General features: G+C 37.6%; 1 protein-coding gene across 1 annotated transcript in view; it reads right to left on the reverse strand.

Moving 5' to 3' along the window:
- Window positions 1-1392: 1392 nt before the first annotated feature.
- Window positions 1393-14926, reverse strand: part of LOC132114478 (protein patched homolog 1-like) — a 65105-nt gene continuing 51571 nt past the window's right edge. Inside the window, exons 18-24 of the mRNA XM_059522614.1 lie at window positions 13610-13890; window positions 12125-12262; window positions 11813-11955; window positions 6535-6634; window positions 5296-5586; window positions 4674-5220; window positions 1393-3790 (exon numbers count right to left, since the gene is read on the reverse strand). Coding sequence (XP_059378597.1) covers window positions 4675-5220; window positions 5296-5586; window positions 6535-6634; window positions 11813-11955; window positions 12125-12262; window positions 13610-13890 — 1499 coding nt within the window. The 3' untranslated portion in view covers window positions 1393-3790; window position 4674. The remainder of the gene's footprint in view (window positions 3791-4673; window positions 5221-5295; window positions 5587-6534; window positions 6635-11812; window positions 11956-12124; window positions 12263-13609; window positions 13891-14926) is intronic.

Here is a 14926-nt window from a genome sequence, read left to right on the forward strand (position 1 = left end):
ACTTAGTCTTTCAAATGTTTTACATGTGATTTAAAGAATATTTAAAAAATATTTTAAAAAATATTTAAAATTATGTAGAGTCACATGAGATGATTCTAGACATATGAGTAGCCTAATAAAATGTTTTTTACACATGGACAGGGTCCCTTCATGGGGCGACCATGTTATGATCATATGACCAGCTGAACTACTACTTGCTGTACTTTAGACATTGAATTTTAATGATTGAAGGCATTGACATTGAATCTTGAAAAGCAGAGGGAATTATATATATATATATATAATATATATATTATATATATATATATAAAAACGGTCCAATCATAATTCCCTCTGCTTTTCAAGATTCAATGTCAATGCCTCTTTGCATGTGGAATGAATATGATACTAAAAGGTTGCAGGTTTACTGTCAGATTCAATATAGTCTGGGATGTCCCATCCTTCAATAAACAAACTCTTTGCAAAAGTCAGATAATGCCACAAGGTCACTGATTTAATGAGCCAATTTGACTGTTTAGTGTCAATAAAGGGTCTTTTTGGAATCATTTACATTTATTTGAACCGAAATGCACAAAGCTCATTTTGCAATAAATCTTAATGAACAACTAAGTCCAGCAGCAAAGCGCTATTTCTGATCCTAGATCACATCACATGATTAGAATGTCAGCCCGGATTGGCTCATGTAGGTTGTGTTCTCGTTGGCTCTAATACCACTTACATCAACAACAGTGCATTCATAGAGCAAATCGCTGCAGTGTATCTGAGGTTATTGAAACAAGCTTGGCAACTAAAGCGTATTAATAATAAATGGCTGCCACCCATGCAGCAGAGTTGGGACGGGGCAGCCTGAATCAGTTTCCTTCACTCTGTTTTTAAGGCCATATGCCCCTTTTCATTACTTAGAGCACACCAGCTGTATTGTAACTACAACCAATTTCCTCACAGTCTATAAAACTGTCAATCAGAATCATACAAGAGAGCCGAGAGCAGAGTAGAGCATAGCTGCCTGAACGGGGGAGATTGAATTCATAGCCAGATGTCAGCAAGTCGAAATCCTGTGCGAGATAATGTTGTTGGACTTTCATGACTTTAATGTAGAGTTCAGGCAAATTGATTAGGCTTTAAATGGAGCTGTTTGAAATGCACACAGGCTAGGTCAGGGAAATCACATAGCATAACCAACAGTGGATTGGACAGCTTGGTTAAATCAATCAGGTTTGTTAGTTTTAGGCCCATATATGCGGAAATTCCTAATGACTGGGTGCTAGGTGATGAAAATAATGTTCAATGCAACAGCTGAGTCATGCAGGTCATAAGGTTACACTAAAGAAATAATCACGGGTAACTACAATTTGAAGAATCATTTATTAAAAGGTAAAGCACAGAGACAAATAAGTTATAATCTTTTTATTTGTTAGAATTCTATCAGTGTTTGAACATTATTATTTAGAGAGCTAGTACATTTGTTCTACTTTCATGGCTAGCTTTTCACAAAACCCAAGAACAGTCTTCAGATTGGACTCCCTCTCGTCTATATAACACTGTAACAGGGGAACTTTAGTTGTCCGTGAACAAGTTAGCAATGAAAGTGTGCATCTTAATGTCTTCTCAGTTATGTCCTCACAAAAACGGTAGCATTACATATAAACTCTTTAAAAATATACTTCTGTCAAATAACTTGACAACTACTATGTACACTACAAAAATAAATTTTCATATAAATAAATTATATGGCATACATTTATCTTTGTAACTGAAAACGACATACATCCAAACCAAAACAAGTCTGTAAAAAAAAAAAGAAAACTGATTATTTTCCTTTTAAATCCTCTAAGAGCTATTATGAGTCTGTAAGGTAAATGTCATATACTCTTTTTTTTCCTATTTAACATTAGTAAGCACTTTATACAGATACAAATCCATTAATGTAACAGAAAAACTGTAATAATAGTGTTTTCCGACAGACGTACAAATCCCTGCATTGTTAACAACTGGCATTATGACCAATATTGAACAAAACAACATCTTATTATACAAAAATATAAATATTGCAAAACAAATGTAAAAAAAATAATAGAATATATATATATTTATATACACATATATATTTATATATATATATATATATATATAAACATTAGAATAGTTGCCAGCCATGATTTTCTCCCATTTCTGCCAATGTGACATGAAGGAGAACACAAACACAACAAACAAACAACACAGAACAACTCTCAAAGTCTTCGTCAAGATCAAACATCTGTTTGACAGGAAGTCAGTCTGGACGAGGGGGTCACAGCCAACACACAAACACACTCTTAAAGACACACACACGCCAGCTTCAGAGCCACAGACGAGGTGGGGCTCCACAACCCTTGACCCTTAAAGCACTCGCATGCACCATTTGGCAGTTGAGGGGGACTTCCAATTAGTGTCACTGTGTTATGTTGTGGATTTTTATGAGGTGAGGTCAGTGCAGAGAACTGCTCTTGCTAAATTAGGGCCAGTAGTTGCGGTTTGTCATTGAGGAGGTCAACGAATCGACAAAAACCATCGACGTGACCAGCCATTGTGCGATGCACACCTTGAGAATGCTCATTAGCTTAGCTTATTAAAACAAAAACAAAAAGACAATGAGGAAAAAAGGTTGCGCCACCAGAATCAGAGCCAATTCTGTTTTAACAGTAATGTTTTAGCTTAAACCACTATTGAATGACAGGAAATAATGCCATAATGTAAAAAAGCTACAATGGAAACCCGAAATCACCGTCACGTTGCATTACTTTAGTAACGCAAAGTTGAAATCACGAGCAAATTCAAGGTGGCCACAAATGGCCGATTTACAGTAAATAACTGGAGTATGAAGGTACAAAAGACCAGAGAGAGTTCCAGTACAGAGGACAGGAGAACAGAGACACATTCACCCAACAATCACTCCGTTTCCTTCTTCATTTCTGCGCAGCTAAATTCTCACGCATAGCGTGTTTCATTGTTAAACAGTATTTGTTTTTCCAACTACCACAGGTTTGTGATAAGCAAATAAACAATAAAAAGCATAAACTCTACGCTTCAATATACACAAATGCAAACATCCACACACACGCTTAAACATCTGATGCTTGTCGACAAACAACTGGACATTAATGTGAACTTTTACATATCTAGCAAATGTCTGAAAACTTTTTTCCCTGAATGTGTCCTATGAAAGTGAATGTATCTGCAGTTTTGTACTGGTGTTTTAAACAGAAGTGTACCGTAAGTGCAATGCAAATCCATTCAAATGCCACAAAATCATTCAACATATTATGTTAACTCACTTAGAGTTTGTTCTTGTTAGTTAATATGCATCTAAGGGGTCTGACGGGAAGCTAAAATACACATACATACATGCATACAACAACACATTTTCAAACTCTCACATGCACAGTTCTATAAAATTAGAGAAAATAATTGCATAGCATTTTACAAACATTACAACAATATCATAAGCAGCAACGACCGTAAGCTGCAATGTTTGTCAAGAATGAAATTTCCTTATGGCACAGATACACAAATGATGGGTGGGCACTTGGAACACACAAATTATAGCTACTCTCGTTTGTTATTTACATTTGTGTACACATAAATACTTATAGAAATATCTAACAAAAATACACCACGGTTATACAGTAACAGAGTCAAGCACCGAAAAGGTGCTGCTGGTCAAAGTGTCCCCGCCATGCAGCACCATGTTTCTGCCTCGCTGGCAGACTGATGTCCCATCTTTGGCTGTTTGAGCTTCAACATTCAACCACTGTGAACACAAAGAAGTGAAGAAACAGGGTTAATAGGAGTTAAAAATAGATTAATATTAATTAATAATAACAAAAGTAAATCCACATTTCAAAAACCGATATAAAATCAAACAAGTCTGATTTCTGTCTGATTCAGTTATAAGTCTCTTAGACTCACAAAGGCTGCATATATTTGATCATAAAACACAGTAAAACAGTATTATTTCAAATAAAGGTTTTCTACTTTAATATATTTTAAAATAGTCTTTAGTGTCACATGATTCTAGAAATCATTCTTACGTGCTGATTTGCTGCTCAAGAAACATGATCTTGAGTTGAAAACATCTGTGCTTCTTGATGAGATGAGACTATAATGCATGAAGATATTAAGATACTATAAGCATTACCATCATGATTTTCTTTTAATATGCTTTATAATACTGGGCATTTTGAAAGGGGTATACAAATAAAATTGATTTGACTTTATTTTTTTTTGGGGGGGGGGGGGCAAATGGATTCTTGAATAGAATAGTAATTTCAAAAGAGCAGCATTTATTTGGAATTTAATTTTTTGTAACATTATCATTATAATGTCTTTATTGTCACTTTTGATCAATATAGTGCTTTTTTTACACACAAAAATCTTATTGACCCCAAACATTTGAATTCCAATGTAAATATATATATATATATATATATATATATATATATATATATATATATATATATATATTAATAGATTAAACATTCATTCATACATTATCAATACTGATATGGTTTAATATTATTATTAAACATCTAAATCAACTAACAACCCTATTTATTTATAGAGTGCATTAAACTGCAGATTTGATGTGCACTATTTTACTTGAATTCAGCCGTATAAGAAGCCCCTCTACTAACCTCAGCTGGAGGGTCTTGTGTGACAGATATTGGGAGGGTCGTATTCTAGATCCTGCAGTTCCATGCCCTCCGTTTTTGAGCTGTAGTTGCTCTTGTCAAAGGGCACGTGCGGGTCAGAGAAGTGAGGGTCAGTGTAGACATCTTCTGAAGTGTGATAGCTGTCACTGGAGGGGTAGGCGGGGCTCTGGCCGGGAATCCCCGAATGAACGGCGACTGTCACTGAGGCCGAGGCTGTCACCGTTGTGATTGGCTGACAATAGGCAGGGCCTGTGGATGGATGGGAAGGGTGAGTGTAGGGGTTGTGGGAACGGGGGCGATGGGCTCCTGAGTGTTCCCGGTGGTTAGGGCCCAAACAGCCAACTGGCTCAGTAGCGGTTTCAAAAGCATCCATGCGTGGCCAGTGAGGGCGGGGCGGATGTCCGCTCCCAAAATCCCCCTTAGGGTCCCTGCTACAGTATCGCTTTGATGTTTGAGGTCCAGCATCCTGAGACCCGGGCAGATGGGTGGATCTGTTAAGCTGCGGTGGTTGCTGCTGTCTAGATTCCTCCTGTAGAAAACGTTTTAACAATGTTAGTTTATTGTTTTTATGTCAAATTTATATTGATATAAATGTTTTACTCACTGAGTAAAAAGGAAACATTGGCAGTTTAACTTGACGACTGCCTTGTCGTCCCCCTGTGGCGATCCGCACATCCTCCAGTCTGGCTGATCGCCCCCTGTTGGGCTGGAGGTCATACTGCTGAAGTTCCTGGCTAATGCCGGACACAGTAGTGTTGGAACCATATTCTGAGTCTGAGGAGTCTGATCCTGCTCCAGGGGTCGTGTGGCTGGGTCGCACTGTGAAGCGGACCACCTGTGGAGGAGGCTCTGGAGTAGGGGTGGGCAGCCGGCTTCGTCCGTCTGCTGGAGATACCTGAATAATGTAATGGACATGAAAATCAAAATCTGAGAAGATGCTGTCTCTGACATTAGAGCAACTCCTGTGATATGTGAAAGTTTTAACATCATCTGAGAGTACAGGGCCAGTCCTGAATATGTGAACTGGCTCTAAGAAGTATTTGGACAGTTTAACCACACTTACAAATGCTGATGTTTTGATCAATTACCAATAAACGGCAGATAATTAAAATGCTAATTAAAAAGTTAAACTAAAATCAAGGATTTTAAATACTACAAGTGAATTAAATTATATCACTACATTATATTGCACAGTATTAAAATGGATATTTGTTTTCAGATTTGCTACAGATTACATTAAACAGTGTTATTAAAACAGTGGTGTTTTTAAAATGCTTTAATAGCCCACGAAGTATAATAATAATAATGAAAAAAAAAAAAAACCCTCAGTTTTATTCAGAAGCTAAATTTCCAGTTTCCTGCAGTTGCCGATATTTATATGCCCAAACAGTTGGATGAAATACTCATAGCCTGTCATTTAAATCAATGATCATAATAACAGTATAGCAAACTACTTGCTAAAATGCATATAATTATCAGATGTAAACCAATATGTCTTAGGAAGATTATATTTAAATTTAAACATTTATCAGAAGCCTTATGTTTCATGTTTGATACTTAAATTTTTTTCTAAAAAATAATGTATGGATTATCAAGTAAACCTTAATTTGTCAACCAGATGACAAAAGGCAGGTTTGTGTACTGCAGTTTTTTTTTAGCATAGTTTGAATCATGCTGATAATTTAGAGGTCTTAGAAATATTTGCAGCAAATATGTCAAATGATGACAGCAAAGGTAAAATTTGAATTTGCAATATTGGCATCCCTAAATGTCACTCTTTCAGCTCTATGTATGGTATGTGAAAGTGTTATGCAGGATAACTTTATGGGAGCAATCCTCTTACCTCAGGACAAGGACCAAAGTAGGACAATAAGACTGGGAGCAGCACCAGTCCATTCAGGACCCCTAACACTGTAAGGATAGCCAAAACAGCGAAGAAATACCTGCAAATACACAGCAAAAAACACAGTCATTCGAATAAAAAAAAAAACTTTAGTGCTCTAAATCAAGGACAGAGAAAAAGTCACTCAGGAAAATTCTAACAAACATTCACACACAAAAAGACTTTCGTCGGGTTTGGCTTGAAACTAAATTTACCTTGTGCCAGAGAAAGTCTCCAAAGAGGTCTTTTAGAAAGCAGCACAGAGAAGAAGAGGACATAATTAGTTGGTTAATTAAAAGGAATGGAAAATAGGGAAGGAAAAATAGTTTTTTTTTCTTTTTCTAGGGTTGAGTGTAGTACAAGCAAACACAGGGAAAAGCAAAACGGGAAGGAATGTGGAGTACAGGCTTGCGAGAGAAGAGAGGCAGAGCTCAAAGGCACAGGGGCCTCTCTCACTCTTTAAAAAAAGAACGCAGAAGCAAACAAATGAAGTGAATAGTATAGAATTTAAACAATTTAGTCTAGAAGGAAAAGAGGAGAGGAAAGACTACAGGCCCCTCTTGCCTGGCCTCAAGCACATTCACTCTTTCCTCTCTTTCTCCCTCTATCACTCTTTCTATACTAAGCCCCTGTGAAATTTCCCTGCCTTTCACAATCCCCTACTCTAATTAAATCTCTAGAGTATCAGGTAAGACCCCCCCCAATCTCCTCAACAAATCCCTCCCTTCTGTCCTCCTTCACTCCCTCGCTCTTCTCCATCCTTCCCTACTCCAGCAATGCATCTGTGTAAATTTCTGCAGCTCAAATTGCAGGTGCCATCCTGTACCTCAAAGAAATGCAGGGACAAGAGGACTATTATTTTTTTTTTTTTTTTTTTTACACTTTATATTTACTACTTTATGTACAAAGATAATGCCATTTTTGTTTAATATTACATAAAAGAGAATACCTATTATTTAACATTAATTAATGGGGAAACACTAGTGATTTTATGCAATGTAAACAATTATTGAATTAATTTGTCTGTTTTCTTATTTTCCAGTAAAATATCTAAATATCTATAAAACAAGACAAATTTACTTGAGCTCAACTGAGCCTATTTATATATAAATAAATAAAACTGTAAATACAATACATTTTGTAAAGGGAAGTCGTGCCCTAATGGTTAGAGAGTCGGACTCCCAATCGAAGGGTTGTGAGTTTGAGTCCCGGGCCGGCAGGAATTGTGGGTGGGGGGAGTGCATGTACAGCTCTCTCTCCACCTTCAATACCATGACATAGGTGCCCTTGAGCAAGGCACTAAACCCCCAACTGCTCCCCGGGCGCCGCAGCATAAATGGCTACCCACTGCTCCGGGTGTGTGCTCACAGTGTGTGTGTGTGTTCACTGCTCTGTGTGTGTGCACTTTGGATGGGTTAAATGCAGAGCACAAATTCTGAGTATGGGTCACCATACTTGGCTGAATGTCACTTTCACTGTCACTTTCATACATATAAACAGTTTAGTAATATATTTGATCTAAAAATTAAATAAATATATAAAAATAATTATATAATTTATATAATGTATTTTCTGAAAACAACTCTTACTAGCTTACATATTTTGCTTATCAAGTAAATTTATCTTCTTAACTTAATTCTTTACTTAAACTGGGATGAATATGTGAATGCATGTGTGGGAGAGAAAGTATATTACATGGGTATTTTAGGAAACACCCACCAGCTGGTATGCAGCACAGCTGTGGCTCAGACTAAACTTACAGACACATTTATAACTGATGCTGCTCTTTTTAGGCCTCCCCAGGTTTGCAAGCAGCTCTTTAGACTCAAACAATGTTCTGTAATGGCCGCACAAGGTGGGCTTCTCTCTGAGAAACACAGACTTGGGTGTCTCTCTAGGAATGCTTACTTTATTTATGCCCTTCGGGAGGTTTTGTAGGTCTGGTTCAAGGGAAGAGCTACCACAGTGTTTAACCAAGCAGACACCACTTGTTTAGGATGAGAGTGGAGAGAGAAGCCAGCCTGGTATTACTTAGACTTATGTTAGAAAAAAAGTTTGAATCTTAAGTCTTGTCTGTATTTCATCAAGCAAGTCTTCTTGAAACGCACTTTTTGGTTTGCCTTTGGTTCTTGCTCTACCACACGAAAGGCAGAACTCGAATCAAACAGATCAATAGCTACAAATCAACAGACTATGAAAAATGAACATTGACTTGGTTGAACTGTTCTGAAAGTCACCGGCTCCAAACTAAATGTTCGTATTGATGAGTGATTTACACTGGTGTGCTTTTCCACGGATAAGAGCGATTCCTCCAGACTGGCTGAAGCAACAAAAGAGTTTTATGTTCGTCAGCTTTAACATTCAAAGCGTCGCATGAAGCATCCTTGAACCAAGAGCCGTTCACGAAAGCCACTTCCCCCTAAATAAACCTCACGAGCAACCAGTCTGATCTGTTTGGACTCAAAACATTAGCGGACCTGACAGAGCAAAGTCAGGGAAACATTATTCCTGCAAGGCTATAAAAATACAGCCAGCATTTTAGTTTTTTTTCCATATCTTCAGAGGCCAGGGGGTTTTGTTTGATGAAAAAACAGTAGTTGTGTTTCAATGGAAGCCCATGAGAGGGACTGGGGCCCAGTGTGGTCTGCGGCGAGAGTGTGTGTGATCACTCTAAACTTGTATGTGCATTATTTCTCTGGCATGCTACTTTAGATTCAGAGTGATTTGAGGGTGGAGGGCCATGGTTGTTTTCCAGCCCTCTAATAAGAATGAGCTACTGCAGACATTTGTTCTTTCCCTCCTGTAGAAACAGATGAGATACTTACCACTCAAACACCCATGACTCAGTTTGATGTGTTTAATTTGAAATTCAGCACAACGATAGTCTCGATAAATTACCATATGTATTTGACTCATTTGTGCACAGGAAGGACATAAAACAAAGCCATTGCAAAGTTACTGATTTAGATTCTCTAAGTATCAGTGTGTGTTACTCCTCATTTCAATAACCCCCAGACCCTCTCTGCACTCAACTTGAAAATGTCTTTGCATGGCTGTAGAAAATAAAAAGATTACAGAAAACACAGGAAAGCCTCAAGCTCTGTGATGACAGACAGGAAATATACGTGCTTGTTGAACTTGAAGGGAGGCTGGTTAGGAATGAGAAGTGAGTTAGGAAAACATTTACACTTCGTCCTAACCAGGTGTGATGTGACAAACACATGTTAAAAGAAGGGCTGCCCTCGACTAAAGATTTTTCTAGTCGACTAGTAAGTCATTCACTCTTATCAATTAGTCGACTAAGCACACATTTATATTAATAAAAGTGACGTGACATACAGCCAAGTATGGTGACCCATACTCAGAATTCATGCTCTTCATTTTAACCCATCCAAAGTGCACACACACAGCTGTGAACACACACACACACTGTGAACACACACCCGGAGCAGTGGGCATCCCATTTATGCTGCGGCGCCCGGGGAGCAGTTGGGGGTTCAGTGCCTTGCTCAAGGGCGCCCTCAGTCGTGGTGTTGCCAGCCCAAGACTCAAACCCACAACCTTAGGGTTAGGAGTTAAACTCTCTAACCACTAGGCCTATCAGCAGTTAAGCGCATGCATCAAGCTTGTAACAGTGAACCACAGAAGTAATGATGATAAATGGCCTGATGAATGACCTAGATGGCAGAAAGCGCACCCTGTTTGATTGCTTCATTTTACAAAAGCACAACATTTTGTTGTTATTCTGAGTGCACACAAATAAAAGTAAACCTTTTACAAATTTGAAAGATGTATTACTCTGTGTGAGCAAAAATGACTTTTATTTTAAGTATTTTAAGTTAAATTAAATGATTGCACTGGTGCTTCCAAGTTAACTGTCATGCAGTGAGTGTGCTACCATTCAGCTTCCATAAAGAGCACAAACACTTGAATAGCACACAGTTTTCTAGGTTAACGTTAGAGCGAGCGGCCATGTAATGTTGCTACTACTTACATGTTTCAGATGATAAGCCACATTTGAGGTTGATAAACAAATCAAAAGTTTGGATGTCCGATGTACTGTAATTACTACATAAACCAGCTGTTAATAATAATCTGTCCGTCACTACGTGACTTCGCAACTTAATGTGCAATTATTTTTCTTACAACTAATACATTTTTGATCGACTAAGCCCTGTCTTGTCGAATAACTGTTAGTCGGCTATAAGGGGGGCAGCCTTAGTTAAAAGCTATGCTAATTAGTTTCTGTCCAAACCGGTCGTGACGAGCAAAGAAAGAAACATTTCATCAGTTGCTTGGTTTTTAAGTTTATACATTAATATTTTTCAACCAGGTAGCTGAACCCTCACAGGAAGTTCACCGGATAACAATCATACTTCTCATGAATATAAAGTGTTCTATAATCAATTACTCGCACTTAAGCGATTCGTTCATCTTTGAAATAAAAGTGAAGAAAATTTTAATGAAACCTGATAGAATTGTCCCTCCAATGAAAGTTTATTCCACCAAAACTTTGCTTCAAAAAGTTCATAAAGACATCATAAAAGAAATTCATATGAATCGATTAGTTTAATTCAAGTCTTCTAAAATGGAAAACACTAATCGAAACACATGAATAGAGCCTTTCATATTTGCTAAATGGAAGTTTAGCTGTGCTTGCTTAACGCACAACAACAAATCTTAGTGGTTTTTGCATGTCAAGCAAGCACAACTGAACTTTTGTTTTGCCATATTTGATGTGCTCTATTTATGTGCTGTTATGATCTCTTTATGAACTTTTTGAAGCATCAATGTTTTGGTTACAAAGACTTTCAATTGAGGGGCAGAAATAGCTCAGGTTGCATTTAAAATATATCTTCATTTGTGTTTACAAGTCTTATATTTTGTAATAACACAAGGATCAGTAAATGATGTCAGAATTTAAATTTTTTGTAAACTATACCTTTTAAACAAGAATGCCAATCTTTTTTGATTAACCAAAATTTTACCATTGTTTTCAGTGTGGACAGAAAATTTGCTTGTCACTGGAATTGTCACATCATGCATGGTTACGATACAATATTGAGGAAAAATATTCTGTAAGATTAGTTATAGTGTACTAACATTGTTAGAAAATAAAAATGACACTATATTTGAAAAGCATTACCTCGAAAGAGATAAAAAACTACTATCAAAAGATAAACAGTTTTGACCATGAACCTAATTAACACAGCTATCACCGTATTTTCACGTCCTTTACCTGACTATGAAGTCAAACTCTGACCCCGCCAGCATCAAGACTCCTAGCAGGGTGGAAAACGCTCCATCCAGCACTGGGGCAAACATGTGCTCAAGTGCTAGAACGGCTCGCTTGTTCCTGTCCCCGATGGCTGTGAGGAACGCCTGTGAGGAAAAAACAGCAAATATGATTAATATAAATCACTCAGACGAATAAACACACTGAGTAATCATCACAATGAATGAACTAGCTACATATATTCACAATTTAAAAGATTAAAAGGGTGCAATTACGAGAAATAGTCAAATTGTTTTTACTAGCACATGAACTCACCAGTGCCACATGGACGGTGAACTCCACACCGATGCCAACAGAAGCGATGAGGATGACGACAGGGACAGCGCTGAGCTTGATGCCGATCAATCCCATCATGCCAAACAGCTCCACCGTCATCAAAGACAGCACCAAGACCTGAGAGAGAAGACCAGCTAATATAAATCCATCATCTTGGTTCATTCCTTAAACATAAGGAGCTGTACTTTACATAGATTAAAGTAAAGTACAGCTGGGGTTAGATGGGTTAGCTAAGATAAAGTGCTGAGGAATGTGGGAAAATATCTGCTCCTCAGAAGGGCCCATTTGGACGTTTTCATTTGGAGCTGAACTCGAGCTATGAACTGGTGAAGTAAATGCCATAATCAGCTGATGATTCTTGGGTTACTGGGGGGGCCCATCTGCCTTTGAAGAGGGATGAAGAGGACAGAAAGAGAGCCAACGGAGGGGAGTTTGGGGGCTGGAAGGGCTGGCAAATGAAAGGAGGGTTGAGCAAGGCGGAAGCGTGGACGTATGGAGCTTAAGGGGGCCGCTGGTGGTCTGGGACAAAAGCACAAATGTAAAAGCTGAAGCAGGGCTATAACTTTCCCTTTCAAGTGTCCAGTAAAGCAAAAGGATGAAACCACTATCCTGTCAGACAGAGTTAGATCAGTCGGATGGCTTAAACACTGCCCCTAATAAAACAGCAACCACTGAAAAGCAGAGACGGAGTGTGGGAAAGGAAGTTAGGCCTCACGAATGATATAAATGTTACATAAACGAATGATATAAATGATACATACACACTCATTTTAGCAGGTCTGTTTTATATGTGGAGTGATATCGTTGCTATGGTAACCCCTCGTTTCCCCATTTATTTTAGAGAAATGTCTCAAAATGCCTCATGTAGACTAAACAAACTGGCTCTGACAGAATAAAATAAACACAAAGCGCAGGGCTGTAAAAACATAGCTTCTCTTCAGCTATTCCTGCCTGCCCTTCGTCTTGCTCCAAATTCTGCACTCTCAATTATTTCTTAATTATTAAGCTCGTTTCTACCTTAGAGTAAACAAAAATGTTATAGAGAGAAAGTCTGTGATAAAGATATAGATAGAGAATATAGAAAGCAATGTGTGTAATAGTGAGTTGTAAAGGTGCAATTAACCTCATCTCTTAACCACTTAAAGACCTGTAAAATACACCAAAATAAAATAAATGGCACACTATTTTCATTACTTTTATGCCAAATTTACTTACACGGCGTCTGATTATGAAATCCTCAAAACCCCCAAAATAACAATAACTCATTTAGCCTCCAACTAAAAAAATAACAAATAATTGCACTGGATATTTAAGAGCATAAAAGACTTCATAGAAATGTTCTGTTTCATGCAAAAATTCAGACTTGGTTTGCACAGGCCTTGAATGTTCATATACAGATGCAGCAATGTTTGTGATGGATGTGTGTGCACACAAAACCAAGACACATCTTAAGGAGAAACTCACAATGATTCCCGCAGTCCAGGGATTGAGCAGGAAGACGGCACACACCAGGAAGGTGCAGGCCAGCACGACGCTGATGGACAGCAGGAGCCAGTGGCGCAAGCCTACATACTGCTCCCAGAAGAGGAAGGGGTAGCCGTTGGGGTAGCTGGGCAGGCCTTGATGGCTGTAGTTGCTGCAGATGGAGCGGACACTCTTGATGGCCTCCACGAACTGTGGCGTCTCGCGAAGCCCGTTGAGGTAGAAGGGAAACTGTGCATATTCGATGGGCTCAGCGGCAGGAACTGCAGAAGATTAATGCAAAGATGGCCATAGAAATGAGATAATCAGTAGTAAATTTCCCTTTTACAACAAGTCATATAATGTAAACAACAATCCATGAAAATTCTGGAGGTAGCTGAAACTTTAACGTAAAAACATTATCTTAATTTACTGATTTAATGTTAATATATTGATCCACTAAATTACTACAATCCATTTTGTACTTTTATAATACACCGACAACCACCCAATAACACAAACTGTAATGAGAAATCCACAATGAATCAAAGTTCATCACAAGTAATCATCATCCAGGGTTCGTACAGAAACTGCAAAATATGATTCCAGGACTTTTCAAGCACTACTTTTTGGGTTTTCAAGGAATAAAAAAATAAATAAAAAATCAGTATTACATACAAATTCAATTATTTTAGAGTAAACCTAAAAATAAAATGCTATTATTATTATTATTTTATTATAACTTTCATCATTTTCAAACTGAAAATCAGTAAGCTTTTATTTTGGCGGGTTGCCCCTGTTTATAATATCCTACAAAATGAAAAGCAAGTAAATGTAATTTATTATAAAATATTTAGATATTATAAACGGATTGAAGTACAACATTCAAATGAAAGTTTACAAATAATTCTGAAACACCTTAAAGTTTAAATGCACCTTAATATCAGTCAGCTGGGTGTATTTTTACTAAATAAATAATTAACCAAATGAAAGGAAAATGAAAAATCAAACAAGCTGAAGTACTTTTTATTTCCAAAGAATTTGAGTTTATTATACAAAGTCCTATTGTCAATTTTCAGAATAACTACATATATAAATAAGAATATAGTGAAATATATTGTTGCCGTGAAATAAAATTAGTCGTACCTTGAAACTGAATTTTGGTCATACCGCCCACCCCTAGACTGCACTTATTAAACATGTCAATTTCTTTACTGCCCCAGGAAGAAAAGGAGGCTAAATTAGCAGCTATCAAATCTCAACATGCAGCCGAGTGTCAATCCTGACTGTGATCTGCTGTAATTATGCTGTCAAAAATCT

This window comes from Carassius carassius, chromosome 34 (assembly GCF_963082965.1).
Source record: "Carassius carassius chromosome 34, fCarCar2.1, whole genome shotgun sequence".
In the NCBI taxonomy this organism is placed as follows: domain Eukaryota; kingdom Metazoa; phylum Chordata; class Actinopteri; order Cypriniformes; family Cyprinidae; genus Carassius; species Carassius carassius.